The 19,262-nt window shown below is 47.6% G+C and overlaps 1 protein-coding gene across 5 annotated transcripts in view; it reads right to left on the bottom strand.

Annotated features, from left to right (window-relative positions):
* Positions 1-19,262, bottom strand: part of CDH3 (cadherin 3) — a 47,547-nt gene that overhangs the window by 3,470 nt on the left and 24,815 nt on the right. For 3 of the 5 annotated variants that reach the window (XM_055304872.1, XM_055304870.1, XM_055304875.1), the window contains 12 exons: positions 18,343-18,468; positions 17,981-18,136; positions 17,744-17,888; positions 15,982-16,157; positions 15,166-15,294; positions 13,507-13,692; positions 11,236-11,477; positions 10,694-10,839; positions 9,710-9,934; positions 5,262-5,522; positions 2,536-2,666; positions 1,998-2,144 (listed from right to left, as the gene is read on the bottom strand). In XM_055304872.1, coding sequence (XP_055160847.1) covers positions 1,998-2,144; positions 2,536-2,666; positions 5,262-5,522; positions 9,710-9,934; positions 10,694-10,839; positions 11,236-11,477; positions 13,507-13,692; positions 15,166-15,294; positions 15,982-16,157; positions 17,744-17,888; positions 17,981-18,136; positions 18,343-18,468 — 2,070 coding nt within the window. The remainder of the gene's footprint in view (positions 1-1,997; positions 2,145-2,535; positions 2,667-5,261; positions 5,523-9,709; positions 9,935-10,693; positions 10,840-11,235; positions 11,478-13,506; positions 13,693-15,165; positions 15,295-15,981; positions 16,158-17,743; positions 17,889-17,980; positions 18,137-18,342; positions 18,469-19,262) is intronic. The other 2 variants (XM_055304871.1, XM_055304874.1) reach the window with 2 other exon arrangements.

The raw sequence follows: 19,262 nt of genomic DNA, 5'->3' as shown, positions 1-19,262 counted from the left end.
TTCAGACCAGGGTGTGATCCTGGAGACCCGGGATCGAGTCCCACGTTGGGCTCCCTAATGAGGCCTGCTTCTCCCTCTGCCTGTGTCTGCCTCTCTCTCTCTCTGTGTCTTTCATGAATAGATAAATGAAATCTATTAAAAAAAAATTCCATCAGTCTATCCTTCCTTGTATTAAGAACCTCCATTTATGGGGTGTCTGGCTGGCTCAGTCTGTAGAGCATATGACTCTTGATCTCGGGGTCTGTGTTCAAGGCCCATGTTGAGTCTTAAGAAAAAAGAGAAGAGAAAATCTCCATTTATTGCTAATGAGATATCAGCCTGTGATAGACTTCTATCATATACCTGCTATATACCTAGTTCAGTTGTTCTCACAACCCTGGCTGAATATTTGATTTTAAGCTTGGAGAGGTTTGAAACAAACAAACAAACAAAAAATCAGAGCTTAAAAAACAAATGAATCCCTGGATTCCAGGCAAAATATCTCAGATAAATCAAACATATGATCGGAGTTAAAAACACTGGAAACACTCAGCTATTATCAATAATCACTATCATCGGATGCCTGGGTGGCTCAGTGGTTGAGCGTCTGCCTTCGGCTCAAGTTGTGATCCTGGGATCCTAGGATCGAGTCCCGCATCAGGCTCCCCTCGAAGAGCCTGCTTCTCCCTCTGTCTGTGTCTCTGCCTCTCTCTGTGTGTCTTATGAAGAAATAAATAAAATCCTAAAAAAGAAAATCACTATCATTACCTAATAAATGCTACATGCCAGGCCAGTGGTTCCTAGACTTAAATTACTTGGGAATATTTAATTAATTTATTTATTCATGAGAGAGAGAGAGAGAGAGAGAGGGAGAGTGCCTGAAGGCAGGCACTAAACCGCTGAGCCACCTAGGGATTCCTACTTGGGAATTTTTAAAAAATTCCGAAGCCCTGGCCACATCTGATCAATTAAATTACAATCTCTGCAGGGAGTCATAGACATCAGTAATTTGTAAAGTTCCACAGGAGATTCCAATGTTTGGGAACTGCAGCTCCAGGTGCTTACTGATGCAATCCTAAAAGTAACATATAACAGGGCGCCCGGGTGGCTCAGTCAGTTAAGCATCTGACTTCAGTTCAGGCCATGATTTTGAGGTCCTGGGATGAGGCCTCGTAGAGCTGTGTGCTCAGTGGGGAATCTGCTTCTCCTTCCTCTGCCAACCCCGTGCCACCCCCACCCCACCCCAGCTCATGATCTTTCTCAAATTAAAAAAAAAAAAAAAGGCAATCTATAACAGAGGTTCCCCAACTCTGCTCCGCATTGGGGGTCACCTGGGACCTTTAAAAATTCAAACTAGGGGATCCCTGGGTGGCGCAGCGGTTTAGCGCCTGCCTTTGGCCCAGGGCGCGATCCTGGAGACCGGGGATCGAATCCCACATCGGGCTCCTGGTGCATGGAGCCTGCTTCTCCCTCTGCCTGTGTCTCTGCCTCTCTCTCTCTCTCTCTCTCTCTGACTATCATAAATAAATAAAAATTAAAAAAAAAAAAAAGGGCAGCCCTGGTGGCACAGCGGTTTAGCACCGCCTGCAGCCTGGGGTGTGATCCTGGAGACCTGGGATCGAGTCCCACATCGGGCTTCCTGCATGGAGCCTGCTTCTTCCTCTGCCTGTGTCTCTGCCTCTCTCTCTCTCTGAATAAATAAATATTTAAAAAAAATTAAAAAAATAAAAAATAATAAAAATTCAAACTTAGTCTGGCTGCACATTTTTCTAACAATTGTTCTATTTGTTGAATAAATGAATAAATTATTCCTAACATATTGCTAACCATTCTGCCCCTTAGGATTTTATGGAGGAGAAAACAGAAACCCAGAAGTTACTCAAATATGCCAGAAGTCATACAGCTGGTGGAAGGAGCCCAGACTCCCTCCCATGCCCAGACTCCAAGCCCTTGCTCTTTATCCCATGCTGCTGGTGCTTGAATAAAGGGCTGTGCCAGGCTGGCCCCCTAGGCCTCACCTCAATGATGAAGTTCCCAATCTCATCTGGGTTGGCTGGACGTGGACGGTACATGGGTGTGGGGATGAAGGTTGGTGCCACATCGTTGCGGAGAACCACCTCAGGCCGGGCCTCCAGACCCCGGTGGAGTTGGGTGATGTCATAGTCCTTCATGGAGGTGAAGTAGAGCATGGGACTGAGAAGGCAGCCCCCCCCAGTTTAGGCAGCCCACTCCCCTGCCACGTGGGTTTCTGGTTCACGGGTAGGTCTTAGAAGACAATCTTTGCCAGACATTTTCGAAAGCCCTCATTTCCACAGCCCCTCCTCAGAAATCAAGCATAGCCTCAAGGCCATCTTGGCTGGGGTCAAAGGGACTATAGCACTGGAGCAGATACCCTCTCAGAAGAGGAGAGTTGGTAGTCAATCCTACATGAAAATTGACACCTTAGGCCAGAGTCTGGTCAAAGTAGCTGGTGTGGTTAGTTGGTTGACTCAGCCACCTTCACCAGTGGCCTTAGGGGCACCCATCTCCCGACCCCTAGACCTCCTTATACCTTACCTGGTCCTCCTCACCACCTCCCTCTTCGCCGTAGTAGAAAACATTGTCACGGGTATCGTCTTCCGGGAGCAGAAGGGGCTCCTTCACCTTCCTCTTCCTCCTCACCAACAAGAGGAGCACCAGCAGGAGGACTGGAAGAGTCAGGGAGGGTAAATTAAATGTTCACCCTTCACACACACACAGCTGGCCAGTACCCCCAAACCCTCAGAGCCTCACCCAAGTTTAGACCCCCCTACTCAGTAGCCAGGGCTTAAAATACTTTTCTTTTTTTTTTTTTTTTTTAAAGATTTTATTTATTTATTCACGATAGACATAGTGAGAGGCAGAGACACAGGCAGAGGGAGAAGCAGGCTCCATGCCAGGAGCCTGATGCGGGACTCGATCCCGGGTCTCCAGGATCACGCCCTGGGCCAAAGGCAGGCGCCAAACCACTGAGCCACCCAGGGATCCCAGCCACCCAGGGATCCCTTAAAATACTTTCAATGGCTCCCCTGCACCTAGGAAAACCCCTAATCCTTATCCAAGTGTATGGGATTGGCCTCTGCCTGTCTCCACACACATATGCACATGCCTGCATGGGGTCAGTCACACTGGCCTCCTTGGAGTCCCTCAAATACACCCTGCTTCAGGATCTTCATTTGGGCTTTCCTCACCTGGAACACTGCGCACACACGCATACACACATACACACACACACATGGCTCTCCCCCTTCACGCCTTGGCCTACTATCGCCTCCTCCTAGCAGCAACCTGACTTCGTTCCCTCCAGTAATTCTGTATCATTTATTGCCAGTCTTCTCTCATCGGTGATAAAGGTCCTCAAGGAAATTCTCTGGGGGATGGGAATCTCCTAGCAGATGTTACTTTTCACGTCTGCTTTTTCAGTCCCTAAGTGACACCTAAATTAACCACAGACTTTCAGTGGAAAGCAAGACCGTGCAAGTCTGATAAGGTGTAGTAATTTGAATATAGGTTTTGGTATTTCAAGAGGACTGGCCTTTAGTGCTATGGTTTGAAAGGCTGACAGCCTATTTGGACATGGGGGTAGTGGACAACTGATGCCTGGCTGTTCTCCCTAATGCCAGAACCACCTTCAGTTAATCCCATATAAAGAAGGGACTCCAGGGCTCTCTCTGTGGCTGTTCAGTAGGAGAGAATACAACCACTATTTACCTTTACCACTTTTTTGGCCTGTTTATAGAACTGATGTTTATCACTGGCCAGAGAAAACAGACCTAGCCTTCTTGGGGAGTCTACGGGTTGTCAGAATGCACAGCCTATGGAGGCTTTGCTGCAATCTTTTTCTCCTCTTTTCCTCCCCACTGAATCTGGGGGAAAGGGGGGAGGTGAACTGGACTTTTCACCTGCAACAAAGCTTATATATCTGCCTACTGGTATCTCCATTCGGACTGCCTGGCAATTCTCTTCCCATGATCTTTTCCAAACTGGTTAATGGAAACTCCAGTTTCTACTTGTTCACGTCTTAAAAAAAATTGATGGTTCTTTTCCTCATACCACATATGAACCCGAACTGATTCTGCCTTGAAATATGACCATCTCTCACCATCTTATCCCTAGATTATGGCAATAGCTCCTTAACAGTCTCCCTGTCTCCACCCTTACCAGTCTGTTTAGTAGAATCCTATAAAAAATCAAGTCAGATCACATCACTGGTTTGCTCTAAACCCTCTGATGACTTCTCATTTCTCCAGATCCTTGCAATAGCCTACAAGGCCCAACATGATGCCCCACCACAGCCATCACCTTTCTGACTTCATTTCCTACTTTTGTCCCTTGTGTTTTTTCCACTCCAGCCATTTGTCACTTCTGCACACCAAGCGCAGTGCTGCCTCAGGGCCTTTGTACTTGCTGTTCCTGAGATATCTGCATGATTTGCTTCCTCACCTCTTTCCGGTCTTTTTTTTTTTTTTTAATTTTATTTATTTATTCTGAGAGACACAGAGAGAGAGAGAGAGAGGCAGAGACACAGGCAGAGGGAGAAGCAGGCTCCATGCAGGAGCCCAACGTGGGACTTGATCCTGGGACTTGAGGATCCCACCCTAGGCCGAAGGCAGATGCTCAACTGCTGAGCCACCCAGGTGTCCTGAATTCATATTTGATTAAATATGTTTCTGTGTAAGGACCAATTCAGAGAGTGGAAAAAAGTAAATGTGACAGGTTCTATCTTTAGAGTAAAGAACTCGGTTTGTAACTAAACACTTCTGCCCACTAGACCAAGGACTCTCAAACTCTAGCATGAATCAGAACTCTGGAGGGCTTCTTAAAACACAGATTCCTCACCAAAAAACCAAAAAAAACAAAAAAAAAACAAAAAAACCAAAAAAACACAGATTCCTGGGTCTTACCCCTAAGTTTCTGAATCAATGGGTCAGGAATGGGCCTGAGAACTGGCCTTTCTAACAAGTTCCTGATCCTGCTGATGCTGTTTGTTGGTCTGGAGACCACACTTTCAGAATTACTGCGCCAGCCTCTAGATGACATGACAGCAGGGCTGAGTCTGTTGGTTCACCACTGTATCCCCAAAGCCTGGCACATTCCAGAAGCTCCATAAACATCCATCACCTGAATGACACCAGGAACTGATGGGTGATGTTGGGGATGCAGGTCAGGGTAGAATTGGATCTTCTAACTACCCCAGCAGGTCAGGGTAGAATTGGATCTTCTAACTACCCCATCCTTACAGGGGGGAGGGCACCGGTACTCACGCAGCAGAGCCAGGACAGCCCCCAGGAGCGGGAGGAGGAAGCCCCACTTCCAGCGGTGGGGGCAGGTCTCCACGTGGCCGTGGCAGTCACACACGGTGGCTTTGATTACTGTCAGCTGTTCCTTGTTGCCATGGTCAGCCAGGGAAAGATGCACATCATATGTGTCTTGCTTCAGGAACTTCTTCAGGGACAAAGCAACTGTGCTTTCTGGAGCAGACAGATGACATTTACCCGGGAGGCCACAGTGGAACTGAGCATATCCTGTCGGAGTTAAGGAGACTGCCTCTCCATCTGGGCAATTAGTGAGAAATGCCCCAAAAGCACACTTACGCCAAGTGTTAAAGATTAATGTTTGGCCAAAGCCAAGTTCACTATCATGGAAAGGATTATTGGGATAACAAAATAAATTCATCATTTTCTTTTTTTTTCCATATTTTATTTATTTATTCATGAGAGACACACAGAGAGAAGCAGAGACATAGGCAGAGGGAGAAGCAGGCTCCATGTAGGGAGCCCAATGGTGGGACTCAACCCTGGGACCCCAGGATCACGCCTTGGGCCGAAGGCGGCGCTAATCGCTGAGCCACCTGGATTGCCCCATCATTTTATTTACTTAAAATCAAATCAATATTCACAGCATTTTTAAGATAATGAAGTTTTTAAAAAAGTCATGGCAGGCAGGGCCAAGAGTTCTCAGCAACTTTAGCTGCTTGGCTGTTCTCAAAAAGAACACATTGAAATATATCCTTCCTAAGATAACTAACCCCATCTTTTAATATTCACAGTAACTGACCACTTGTTTTCCTATTTGAAAGTTCACTACCATTTATTATTACAGCATTTATAGTAATAGTAAATATGTTTATGTCTCAACTGTCTGATGGAACTTCATTATTTGAAACACTGGTATTTCTGTGAAATTATCAATTTTTAAAAAAGATTTATTTATTTGAGAGAGAGCACGAGAGAGCGCATGTGTGAGTGCACGAGGGAGGGGCAGAGGGTGAGGGTCTCCAGCAGGCTCCACGCTGACCGCAGAACCTGACACAGTGCCCGATCCCATGGCCCCAGGAACATGACCTGGGGTTGGATGCTCAACCGACTACACCACCCAGGCACCCTGAGAACATCAATTATGAACAAATCCAAATTCACAGGACTTGTTGATATAACTGGCATTGTCCGGCAGATCAGAGAGGCTTCCAAACTGTGCTGTCACAGCATTCATGATGCACACAAGTTCAGGGGTGCTGGCTACGAGGCTGCAGTGGACATGGTGCTAACTGGCCTTCAAAGGCTTTGGGCGCGTGGCAGGTTGGACACAAAGCAGAAGCCAAGTCCTGCACAAGGTGTGGCCATCCTAGAATGGGGAAGAGGGCTATGTTTGTGGGTGAGAAATATAGGGTCAGGGGTCTCTCAGAAGAAAGGCCTTCAGTTTAGACTTCTCACGGAAGGAGCTATTAGCCTGTGCAGTGTGATTTCTCATCATGCAGGACTCTCCCAAGCATTACAGATTCTTGTCATTAAATGCCAGGAGTGTCCCCAGTCATTGGGGCAACCAAAAACCATCCCACCTTTCTAGCTCACCCACCCTCAGGGTTGCCAGCGTATTTCAGCATGGACTCTTTTTTTTTTTAAAAGATTTATTTATTCATGAGAGATACACAGAGAGAGGCACAGACACAGGCAGAGAGAGTAGCAGGCTCCTCACAGGTAACCAGATGTGGGACCCGATCCCGGGACCAGGATCATGCCCTAAGCCAAAGGCAGACGCTCAACTGCTAAGCCACCCAGCTGTCCCTTCAGCATGGACTTTAAGCAACTTTTTGTTCAGAGATCCTGCATATACATTGGGCTCCTCTTAGCAAAAAAGCCAGAAGGGAGAATTTGCTATGTTCCTGTACAGTAACGGAAGGTAGACAGGGAGCTCTGCAGGCTGAATATTTAGTCCACCAAAGTCATGGAGGTCAATGTGGGGTACTTCATCAAAACATCTCTACCACCATCATGTCCCCATGCTGGAGGGAGGATTTCTCAGGTGACTGTGATGATGGTGGTGCTGGTAACTAAGGGGACACTAACTGGGTACAAGGCTCTACTCTATCTTCACTGACACTTTAAGAGGAGGCACTATTAGCCTCATTTTACAAATGCAGAAATTGAAGCTTAGGGAGGCTAAGTAACCAGACTGAGGTCACACAGGAGTAGAATTTGGATTAACTCCCCTGACAACAAGGACATGGTCATGTTAATTAAAACAAGAACCAGGGGCATCTGGGTGGCTTAGCAGACATCTTAAGTGTCTGCCTTTGGCTCTCGGGTCATTATCCCTGGGTCCTGGGTTCAAGCCCTGAATCAAGTTCCCTGCTCAGACAGGAGCCTCCTTCTCCCTCTCCCTTTGCCCTTCCCCCTGCTTGTGCTCTCTGGCTTGCTCGCTCTCTCAAATACAAAAAGTTAAAAAAAAATAACCACCCGCCCACAAGAACCAGGAGCACCTGAGTGGCTCAGTTGGTTAAGTGTCTGCCTTCAGCTCAGGTCATGATCATGGGGTCCTGGGATTGAGCCCCACATTGGGTCCCCCAACTTAGCAGGGTGTCTGCTTGTTCCTCTCCCTTGCCCCTCCCCGGTTCATATTCCCTCTCTCTCCCCCTCCCTCCCTCTCAAATAAATCTTAAAAAAACAAAACAAGCAAAGAACTCCCCAAGAACCAGGTATCAATACTATAACCAGGTGTTGGTACTAGGCTTTGGCCATAATGTTCACACCTGACCGAGCCAGATCTGTGATTGCCGCTGGGGAAGAGTGCTAGTAAAGGTGGCTGCTCACATCTATTGAGCACTGATGTACCAGACAAGAAGCCTCTCACATAATCACCTACTTTATCTTCACAGGAACTAGATGGAAGTAGGTACAATTACTGGCACCATTCTATAGACCGGGATAACTGATGATCAGTGCAGTTCAGTTATTTGCCCATAATCACAGAGCTAGTAAACAGAGGAACTGGGTCTGGAACCAAGGCATCCCGGTTCCAGAGTCCATTGTCTGTAAACGCTAAGATCAGGGAGGAGAAAAAATGGCTTCTAGGCCACAAGGGGGTGACAGGAGACCAACTTGGGCTTGTTAAAGACAAGGTGCCCGACATTATATACTCAAATCACAATAATCATAAAATTGACACAATCTGGGTGTCTGCAGCATGTCTCCTGAGTCCTTTGTGGGCTGTGCTGAGTGCAGTACTAGACATTGGGCATTTGGTTCCTTCTGGGCAGAATCTGTGTGCACTGGTTCCCTATTTTCCTCCTGGTGCACCCCAACCCCAAGAGGAAGTGGGGGGGACATTTCAAACCAAAGTCAACACTGTCACTCACTCCAGGGGCCTTACTGGCATTTGGGGCTGGATTTTTCACATATCCTAGGTCCTCATTCACTTGACGCCATTAGACCCCTTGCCAGGGCAGGATGGGAAAGAGAAAGGATAGGGTAGTAGATGGAAGCAGGTGTGTAACGGCCTGGGACTGTGGCTTCAACTTCTGCTCCATACTCACACACTCTGTGCCCTTGGGCATGCTACTTAACCCCTCTGAGCCTCATTGTCATCTGTAAATGTGGATGAAAACATTGACCACAGAGGGTGGTAGAAATATTAAAGAAAGAGGGGATCCCTGGGTGGCTCAGCGGTTTAGCACCTGCCTTCGGCCCAGGGCCTGATCCCGGAAGCCCGGGATCAAGTCCCACGTCGGGCTCCCTGCATGGAGCCTGCTTCTCCCTGCCTGTGTCTCTGCCTCTCTCTCTCTCTCATGAATAAAAAAATAACATCTTTAAAATAAATAAAATAAGGAAGGAAGGAAGGAGGGAAGGAAGGAAGGAAGGAAGGAAGGAAGGAAGGAAGGAAGGAAGGAAGGAAGGAAGGAAGGAAGGAAGGAAGGGCGAGCATCTTGTGTAATACCAGGGATCAATAAATGGTAGGCAGCAGCACACCAACGGTAAGTCAGACTGCCTGGATTCAAAATCTGGTGGCATCACTTTCTAGCTGTAATGCCTCTGCCAAGATCTTTCACCTTCTGAACTTTCTGTAAGCCTGGTTTCTCACCTGTAAATGGGGCATACGCACATAGATGTGGGTTTCTGTGAGAATTGAGTAACCTCATCTATGAAGCGTCCGAAGTGCTGTCTAGCACATAATAAGCATGCTCATGGCATGTGAGCTATTATCACTGCAGGAGTCCTGGCTCCTTCATTATGTGATACCTCACACATCCTGGTCCATATTCCCCACCCCCCACCTCAGTTTTTCGAACTGTACAGAAAGGTGGTTGGGCTAGAGCATTCTTGAAGGCTTAAACTAAGTTAATAACTAGCATTTGGTTGACTTTCAAATGCAGACCATAACGTGGACAGGGTCCTCATATGGGGCACACGCCCACCTACCACCACCACGCAGTTACCTTTCTCATTGACCTCTGCAGTCCAGTAGATGTCCGAGTCGTGTGTGAGCTGGGCCTGGAAAGGGGAGGTGTGGGGGGACAGGTCCTTGTCCGTGATGTTCAGCATTTGGGGCACAGGACTTTGGTTGCAGATGGTGATCCAACGGGGCTCAGGGACTGGGCCATGGTCATTGACGTCCATAAGTGTTAGCAGGAGGGTCCCAGTGCCAGTGGTGGGAGGGCTCCCTGTTCATAATGAAACATAGATCCCTTTTCAGCATATGCCCATGGTGGGGGTGATGAATTTTGAGCTCTATGACCTACCCAGTCAGCCTCAGGGAGGTTCCTGTTCACTGCCCAGCTGTAACTTTTCAAGACCCTCCATGCCCCGCTCTAGTCTCATCATCGGTCAAACCAGTGATGGCAAGTCCATGGCAATCATGCCATCATTCTGATAGCAGACATTCCTAACTGATCATAGGACAGTTACAGCCACTTCATCCATATGGCCACTACCAATCTATCACAAAGGGAAACCTATTGGCCACCCCAGGACTGATGCAATGTTTGCTGATGAGCTTTAAGGATGTCACCCTTCACAGTCCTGCTGGGACTTCTCACCTGTTTCCAGGCCTTGCTTCACTGTGTCAAGCAGAGATGTCAAATCACATCACAACTCCCAACTCTGTCACAGTGTGACATCACTAATCAATCATGGCCCTTTCCCGGCAGCCCCTTTCAATCAAATCACAAGGTTTAGGAAACTGACAGGCCAATTCAGGGCTCAGTGAACTACACACGTGGGCCGAAAGAAATCCTTCTCCTAACACCTGGATCTTAGGGAAACCATAGCCAGCCAATCCTAGTCTTTAGAAATCTCCTCTGAAAGTCTTCCTTGACCCTTCAGATAGGTTTGCTGGTACCCATGCTATGTCTGTGGAGGGGATGTGTTATGTCATGGGTTCCAAAGGTACCCAAGTGGAGGCTTTTGGAGGAAGTTCTCACCATCATCTGTGGCCAAGACCATGACTTCGTAGACATTGTTCTTCACGAACCGTTCATCCTCACGGTCTAAGACCCCTGTGGCTGTGACCTGCCCACTGTCTGGGTCCATTGCTAGCCACCCGGCTGGGTCTCTCAGGATGTGGTAGCTGGAATGGAAAAGTTGAGAAGAGTCATACCTAGAATACTTAGAATTCTGGTTGTCATTCAAAGCCTACTCATTCCAACTGGCAGATGGTGTCATGGGACTCAGGGCTCCTAAGCGGGATCACATGAAAAATGAACCTCAACCCTAAATGGGAGCCTGAGCAGCAGGGAGATGGCCCAGCAGGGACACATGAGGGGGAGGGGGTATACCTGCCCCCCTGGATCTCTGTTCAGAGTCTTCAGCCCTGGGGAGTGTAGGAAGGGAAGGCCCTGTGTAGGGGCGATGTTCAGTATATTTAGCAATCTTTATGGTAATTAGAACAAATGCAGACCATACTATATAGCCCATCCAATACTACTACTGCTTTTGGATGCATTCGAGCCCAGCTCCCGTGTACCTGATCTTCTGACCCCCCTTGTCGGGATCCTGCGCAATGTAGGTGCAGACAGTCTCCCCGATAGCGATGCCCTCCTGGACCTCGACGACTCTGGAGGGTGGGACGAACACAGGTGCCTCATTCACATCCTCCACATGGACTACCACGGTGGCCGTGGAGGTCGGGAGTTTCACCACAAAAGGTGCCTCATTGGTCACTTCGATGTACAGAATGTGCTGGTTTTTGGCCTCGAAGTCCAAGCCCTGAGAGAGAAGAAGAGGGAGGACCTGAGTTGCCAATTTGTGAGGAGGACCCATTGCAGTGCTGTGATGGCAGAAAGAAAGGACCAACAGGGAGGGGTTCGAGGCTCCCAACATCAACAATGCTGTCCTTTCTGGGGCGTCTGGGGGGTGCAGTCAGTTAAGCGTTTGACTCTTGGTTTCAGGAGTTGTGACCGAGCCCCACGCAGAGGCCCGCATCATGCTCCAGGCTGGGGTTGAGCGTGCTTCAGTTTCTCTCTTTCTCCCTTTCCCTCTGCCCCTCCCCACCCTCTCTAAAATAGATAAATCTTTCAAATAGAAATGCTGTCCTTTGCGTAAAGCCTCCTGAACTTTTTTTTTTTTTTTTGAGGGAGTACAGGGGCAGAGGGAGGGAGAGAAAGAATCTTAAGCAGGCTCCAGGGCCGAGCCCGATGCAGGGCTTGGTCTCCCGACCTTGAGATCGTGGCCTGAGCTGAAACCAAGAGTCAGATGCTTAACTGTCTGAGCCTCCTGGGCACCCCAGCCTCCTGCACTTTCTGAGTGGCTGATGGGGCCTCTCAGACCAAACCTAGACCAGGAAGCCCTAGAACTGCTTTCCAATGGGGTGGTGGCCTTGTAGGGGTTGTTGTAGAAACTTTCGGAGGCCTTTCCGGTTGTCATAATGACTGGGGACGCTGTTGGCATTTCTAGGCTAGGGCAGGGACACAAAGAACTGTCCCCACAGGCCACGGGACTTGCCAATATCCCCTCGGACATTCACATATGCATGGGTGTGAAACATCTGTTTATAGTTAAATGTTTTACATATAAACTAAGTTTTTGGTGTGGTTTTAATATATAGTGACCTTTCTAGGAGTGCAACTTCTGAGGGGAGCTTGTCATTTGATTTGTTCAGGCTTTTCCCTGAAAGCTGTTTTTTTTTTTTTTGCTATTCTGTAAAGACATCAGTATGACTTGTGGTATGCATGAGCCACCCGAGTGACACGCAGCATCCACTGCATTTGGACGATTCTACAGAGAGATGCAAGTAATTGACCACGTCATTATGTTTTCTCGTATGCACCCAAGTTTACATATAGAACTATCTTATTATCAGTAACTTTTCCTGTAAAAGCCTCCTTTATTTCACAGAGAATTCTACATTTCTAGAAATTGTGTAAATTGGATAAGTTATATTATAAATGAAATTTATTTCACAATATAAAAAGGGCAGTACAAAGTTTTGGGTGCAAGAAGGGGATAGTCATAAACGTATTATATAAGGGGCGCCTGGGTGGCTCAGCGGGTTAAGCATCTGCCTTCAGCTCAGGTCATGATGTCATGATCTCAGGGTCCTGGGATGAGCCCCATGTCAGGCTCCCTGCTCAGCACAGAGTCTGCTTCTCCCTCTCCCTCGGCCCCTCCCCCTTCTCCGGATCTCTCTTGCTTTCTCTCTTCATCTCTCAAATAAATAAATGAAATCCTTAAAATAAAAAAAGTATTATATAAGACCCTGCTTCTCAAACTAGGCCATTCTTCAAAATAAACCAGGAGGTAAAAGAAATCAAAGAAAGATCAAGCCCATTTTCTTAAAGCATCAGTTTTATTGAATGACTTTTTAAGAGGCAACCATATCTCACTATTAAGTAACTTAAAACATTTTACTGTGCAAAAACCTACATATGTATTATGGATAAAATGTAAAACTAGTAAGAATTCCACTAAAACAGAGACTTTCTGTGTGAGAAGACCAACTGGGGGCAGCCATGGACACCAGGATTTGGGAGGAGAGGCTCCACTAATGTGCCTCAATCACATCTGGGATTCTGACCTCTTTTATGAATTGAGTCCCTTGGTAAGACTTACTTTGAACAAATTCATTCCCTAACACAAGAGGGATGGGAAAGTGTCAGAAGCCTGGTACACTCCCTGTGAATTATGGTGAATGTTCCAGAGCAGGTGTCACAAGGCAGGTGGTATACATCCTTGTACTGGAGGCTGAAGACCTGACTAACCCAGGGGTGGCCCTTGTCTAAAGCCCAAACTGACTCACCTTTCTGGTCGTCAGGATGCCCTGGTTGGTCTCTGGGTGGGTGGTGATGCTAAAATGGTTCCCGTCATCACCTTCCAAGATGTGGTAGGTGGCGTGCCAGGCCGGTGAGTTGGGGGCATCCAGGTCACTCACTGTCAGCCTCTGCACCTCATGGCCCACCATGTTCTCGGGTACACGGGCCTCGTACTGTTGGTGTGGGAAGCACAGCGTAGTCAGAGCAGAGGGCTCTCTACCCACCCTGAGACTGTTCCACTCTTCACCAGCTATGGATCCTCCATGCAATTCCAGGGGAGCTCCATGCCACTCACTCTTTCTGGGACCGCCCAACCCATATATCAGGGTTTCAGGGCACACACATGCACATAGTCCCAAGTATCAGCTGCTGGGACAGACCACAGGGATCTTGAACCTACCTTCCCTACATCCAGGGGCAAAATACCCCAGTCATCTCACTGGTCTGGGTGCCCTAAACCCTGCCATGCATAGCCCACCCATCCAGCTGAGGTCAGAAAGGTATGAAGAAGGTGGTGAGAAAGACTAGGTGCCTGACTGCCATGTGGCACTGATTAGGAACTTTTTTGGAAGTTCTGGAACAGGTGGCAAACAATGGGATTTCAGTTGCTCAGAACAAATTTTTAATCAAGCCTAAATAATATTTAGTAGCCAAAGTTATCTAAAGATGGAAGGGGGGTGGGTGTCATCCCGATTGGCACAGAGTCCTCTGTCACTGGAGGTATACAAGGCATTCACTAGGTGAAGGTGGGCAAGTATGGTGAGGCAAATTTTAAGTTTTCATATCGACAAGGATTTTCTTTTTTTTTTTTTTTTTAAAGATTTTATTTATTTATTCATAAGAGACACAGAAAGAGAGAGGGGCAGAGGGGCAGAGGGAGAAGTAGGCTCCATGCAGGGAGCCCAATGTGGGACTCGATCCCGAGACTCCAGGATCATGCCCTGGTCCGAAGGCAGCCGCCAAACCGCTGAGCCACCCAGGGATCCCCCTCGACAAGGATTTTCTTTCTTTGTCTCTCTCTTTCAGTAAAGTCTACTCCCAGTGTGAGGCTTGAACTCATGACACCAAGATCAAGAGTCATGTGCTCCAATGATTAAGCTTGGCTAGCCAGGCGCCCCTCGACAAGGATTTTCATATTGAGCTCTTATGTACCAGGGATTGTTATGAACTGTACAGAGATTATTCCATTTAAAACTCAGAAGAGGGGCACCCGGGCGGCTCAGCTGGTTAAGCGTCTGCCTTCTGCTCAGATGATCCCGACTTCCTGGGAGTGAGCCCTACCTCGGGCTCCCAGCTCAGTGGGGAGCCTGTTTCTCCCTCTCCCTCTGCCTGCTACTCTCTTTTTGTGCTCTCTCATGCCTCTCTCTCAAATAAATAAATAAAATCTTAAAAAAAAAAAAAAGAAAACTCAGAACAATGCAGTAGGTAATATGGTTTCCACCTCACAGATTAGGAAATCGGGGCACAAAGAGGTTAAGTTGTTTGCCTCTGGTCACACACTAGGAAGTGGTGGGACGGGATAGCAAGCAATGTGAGCTGCTTTCAGAATTTCATTAGAAAGGAAAACCTTGGACAGAAAAAAAAAAAAAGGAAAACTTCAGTCCTCTATCACCTGCTGAGGGAAGAAGGATTGAAAGTGCATTTACCTTCTGAGGATCAAACACGGGAGCATTGTCATTAGCATCGAGAATTTCCACTATGGCCACTGCAGTGGTAGTAGAACCATCCCCGTCCATGTCTGTCGCCTGGATGGTCAGAGTGTACTCAGGGACTCTCTGGGGACGAAAGGAGGTTCAAGTTGAGGGGTCCCTGAGCCTGGGCTCCCAGAGGCATAGCCCTGGATGGATGGCTGTGGAGGGAAGGGGAGTATGTCCCCCACCTCCCAGTGTTCTCTTAAATCCCTGGCCCACTGCTTACCCACTGCAGGAAAGAACAGAGGCAGGGGCGGGGCGGGGGGCGGCAGGAATACAGACCCAAATAGTTCTCCTGGGCCAACCGGGGGTGGAGTCCGGTCTGGGCATTGCCCCCTGGCCCTGGGGTGATGCAGAATGGGAGCTTTGAGTGGGGATTTGGGCAACAGTATTAATTAGGAAACAGTAGGCAAATCCAATATCCATGGAGCTAATTCTACTTTGTAGCACACAAGGGACAAATATGGGAAATGTGCATGCTAAGTGAGCCATTCCGAGAGGAAATGAGAAAACCTACAGAAAATATCAAATGCCTGCATTTTACAGCTGGCTCCTCAGCCTTAACGAGATCATTTGGCACCACGCCATTGGCTCTAGAGAGCTGTGGGACGTCAACATGGGAACACAGCAAGCAGCAGCCATTCCCAGTTGACCTGGATACTCACTGCTCTGCCTTGGGCTTTGGGGCACGGATGGGGGCTCTACTCTCGAGCGTCAGGCTCCAGCCTGAGCAAGCCTGGGTAGGCAGCACTTTCCCTGAGAGCCACTCACCTCCCGGTCCAGGCCACTGGAGATGACACTGATGGTGCCCGTGCTCCGATGGACAGTGAACATGAGGTCATGTGGGTCCTTTGGCTCCTGGCTATGGATAGAGTAAGCAACCACCCCATTATAGGTGTTGATGGCATCGTCCTCATCTGTGGCTGTCACCTGCATCACAGAAGTGCCTAGAGGGGAGAAGGAATGAATGAACGAGCACCCTTCCCTCTTAGCTCCAATTCCAGCCTCGCCCACTTTTCAGAACTCTGAGAGGCTCCACCCTGCCCATTAGCTTGGACCCTTATTCCACTTTGTGGCAGATTGATACTTGGTGTTCATTTTCCATTCTTCACGTCTTTCTTGGAAACAAAATCCTCATAACCATTTTAAGCTGAGCACAGTCCTGTCTGGAACGAAGACTATTTCCCATCCCTTCTTGCAGTTAGTTAGCTATGTCTTTGAGACTAAATTCTGACAAATGGTATATACAACTTTGGGGAATGTGCTTTTTTGAGGATGGGGCTTATTCTCCTCACCCACCACTTCCAGGTGTAACCGCTGGAGCTCTAGCAGCAACCACGAGGTAATCTTGGAAATAAAGCCCAAATAGGGGATCCTTGGGTGGCTCGGTGGTTTGGTGCCTGCCTTCGGCCCAGGGCATAAGCCTGGAGACCAGGGATCGAGTCCCACATCAGGCTCCTGGTATGGAGCCTGCTTCTCCCTCTGCCTGTGTCTCTGCCTCTCTCTCTCTCTGTGTGTCTCTCATGAATAAATAAATAAAATCTTAAAAAAAATGCAAAAAATAAAAAAAAAAAAAAAAATAAAGCCCAAATAGCAGAGCAACTAGAGAGAAGGGGCCTAGATTGAAGCACCATTCAAGCCTTGATTGTCCACCTGTAGGCTTCCTATTATAAGGATAAAATGAGGTTCCATCTCATTTAAGGTGCTGTTTTTCTTTGGGGGATTTCTATATTGGCAATCTAGCCAACTCACACTTCTTGAATTCTCCACAACTCAGAAAGGAAGGAAGAGAACTCCTCCCCAGTAGCATCTGTCTTTGAGGTCATTATGTATTATATCTTAATCTTGACAATTCTTTACAGGTCACATTGTTTCCATTTTCTTTCTTTTTTAAAAAAATGGTTTTATTTATTTATTTATTTGAGAGAGAGAGAGAGAGAGAGAGAGAGCGAGCGAGCGCAAGTGGGGGGAGGAGCAGAGGGAGGGAGAGGGATAAGCAGACTCCATGCTGAGTGCAGAGCCTGATGCAGGGCCCGATCCCAGGACCCTCAGATCATGACCTGAGCTGAAACCAAGGGTTGGACACTCAACTGCCACCCAGGTACCCCCATTGTTCCCATTTTCAGATGTGAAGATTGAGGCTCAGAAGTAAAGAACTTGCCCAGGGTTACAGCAAAAGAGGTCACAAGTAAAGAGGCAAATCAAGATTCAAATCTAGATCTTTGTAGCTCCAAAGCTAGTGGTTCTCAAACATGGCTGATCATCTGAAGCTTCTGGGAAATTTTTAAATACACAGATTCCAGGCCATACTCTAGGATCATTCTTATTCAGGGATCTTGGGATGGAGTGGGAGACTCTGAATATTTAAGATGATCCCAGGTGATCTAATACAGAGCCGAGGAAATCAGGTATGGAGGGTTCTTCCAGCCTTTAGGGGTCTGGTCAGACCTCTAGATGGTTCCAGAAGTTGACCCAAGGCTGTCTGGGCCCAGGGAACCTCTCTCTCCAGCTGTCCCCTCCCCCATCCTCTTACCAGGCAGTACCCCTTCCAAGACGCTCCCTCTGAAAATATCCTGGGTGAACTTGGGCTTGTGGTCGTTCTGGTCTGTGACAATGATGGAGATGTTCATGGGGTCTTCCACTGAGGCACCGTTCTCTGATACGGCGTGGCCATAGAGCTGTGGGTGCACAGGTGTGGGGTCAGCCTGGCCCCGCCCTCCCCACCTGGCCATGGGGCCCTGCTTCTTGGCAGACGCTGCAGGTTACTTGCCTCATACTTTGCAATCTTCTCCCGGTCCAGTGGCTTATTCAACAGCAACCAGCCTGTTTCCTTCTCTATGGTGAAGATACCCTCAGGGGGGCTGTCTGCACCGGGCCCTGTGATGCTGTAGAAAATCTTGGTGCCTCTGTCCTTATTAGATTTGAGCTAGAAGCAAAAGAAAATGTCAGCTGACAAAGTCTCAACTATCTCACGATGGTGACAGAGATGGAGAGGGGTGGTGGAGAGGCACTGCCTTATCCGAATCCGCTCCCATGGCAGAGGCTCTAAGGAGCAAGAAACCCCATCAGCGGGCTTTTCGATGAAGGTCCCTGCGGCCAGCAAGGACTCCACAGGAGAAGGCGCAATTGTACCTGATTCAGCCTCTGGGGGAAGGGGCCCTTGCCATTCTCAGAGACAGAGATCGGTGGAACCACCCATTCTCTCTTTTGTCTTCGCAAGACACGGTCGAATGGAAAGATCTTCAATGCTTTCCTTTCCTGCAAGGAGAGGGGACCGCTTAACCCAGACATGCAGACACCTGACATCCTCTCACTTACAGAAGTTAAGAGTGAGGAGAGAGACCTAAATGGGTTTACTGCAAAAGACAAATTGAAAATAATCCTAAGTGTTCATTTATAGAGAACCAATCAAATACATCCTAATACTTCCATCTAGTGGAAGTGCCATACAGCACTAAAAATGAGGAATGAGGAAGTCTATGTGCTGGTACGGAAAGATCTTGGATATATGCTATTAAATGAAAAAGAACAAGGTATTTTATTTAACAAATTAACGGAGCCAGTATGTACCATCTTTGGTGTGAAAGGGTAGGAAAATAAGACCATGTATTCACAGTGGCTCATATATAAACAAAATGTGGGGAGATATAAAAAAGAAATTAAAGGTAGGGTTATCTGTCAGAAGGAGACAGTATGCTCATCTATTTTTAAGTGCAGAAAGAAGGTGCAGACACGTGAATAGTACACTAGCTTTTGCATAAAAGACAGGAGGAAAAAGAGTAATTGTGTATCTCTTTATGTATAAATACATAAAAATATATAATATGTTTAATATAAATATAGAATATATAAATAAACTTTAGGAGGAAAAAAACCTGGGAACAGTGGTTATCTGTGTCTAGCACAGGGCATTAGGTAAATGCAGAGAAACAAAGGGAGGTTATTTGCTGTGTACGTTTTTTCAATTTTTTTTTCTTTTTCTTTTTTGGAGAGAGAGTATGGACTGGGGAGGGTGGAGGGGGAAGAGGGAGAAGGAGAAGCAGACCCTTCGC

This window comes from Nyctereutes procyonoides, unplaced genomic scaffold (genome assembly GCF_905146905.1).
Source record: "Nyctereutes procyonoides isolate TBG_1078 unplaced genomic scaffold, NYPRO_anot_genome, whole genome shotgun sequence".
Classification (NCBI taxonomy): Eukaryota; Metazoa; Chordata; class Mammalia; order Carnivora; family Canidae; genus Nyctereutes; species Nyctereutes procyonoides.
This window is presented reverse-complemented; position numbering and strand designations above follow the sequence as displayed.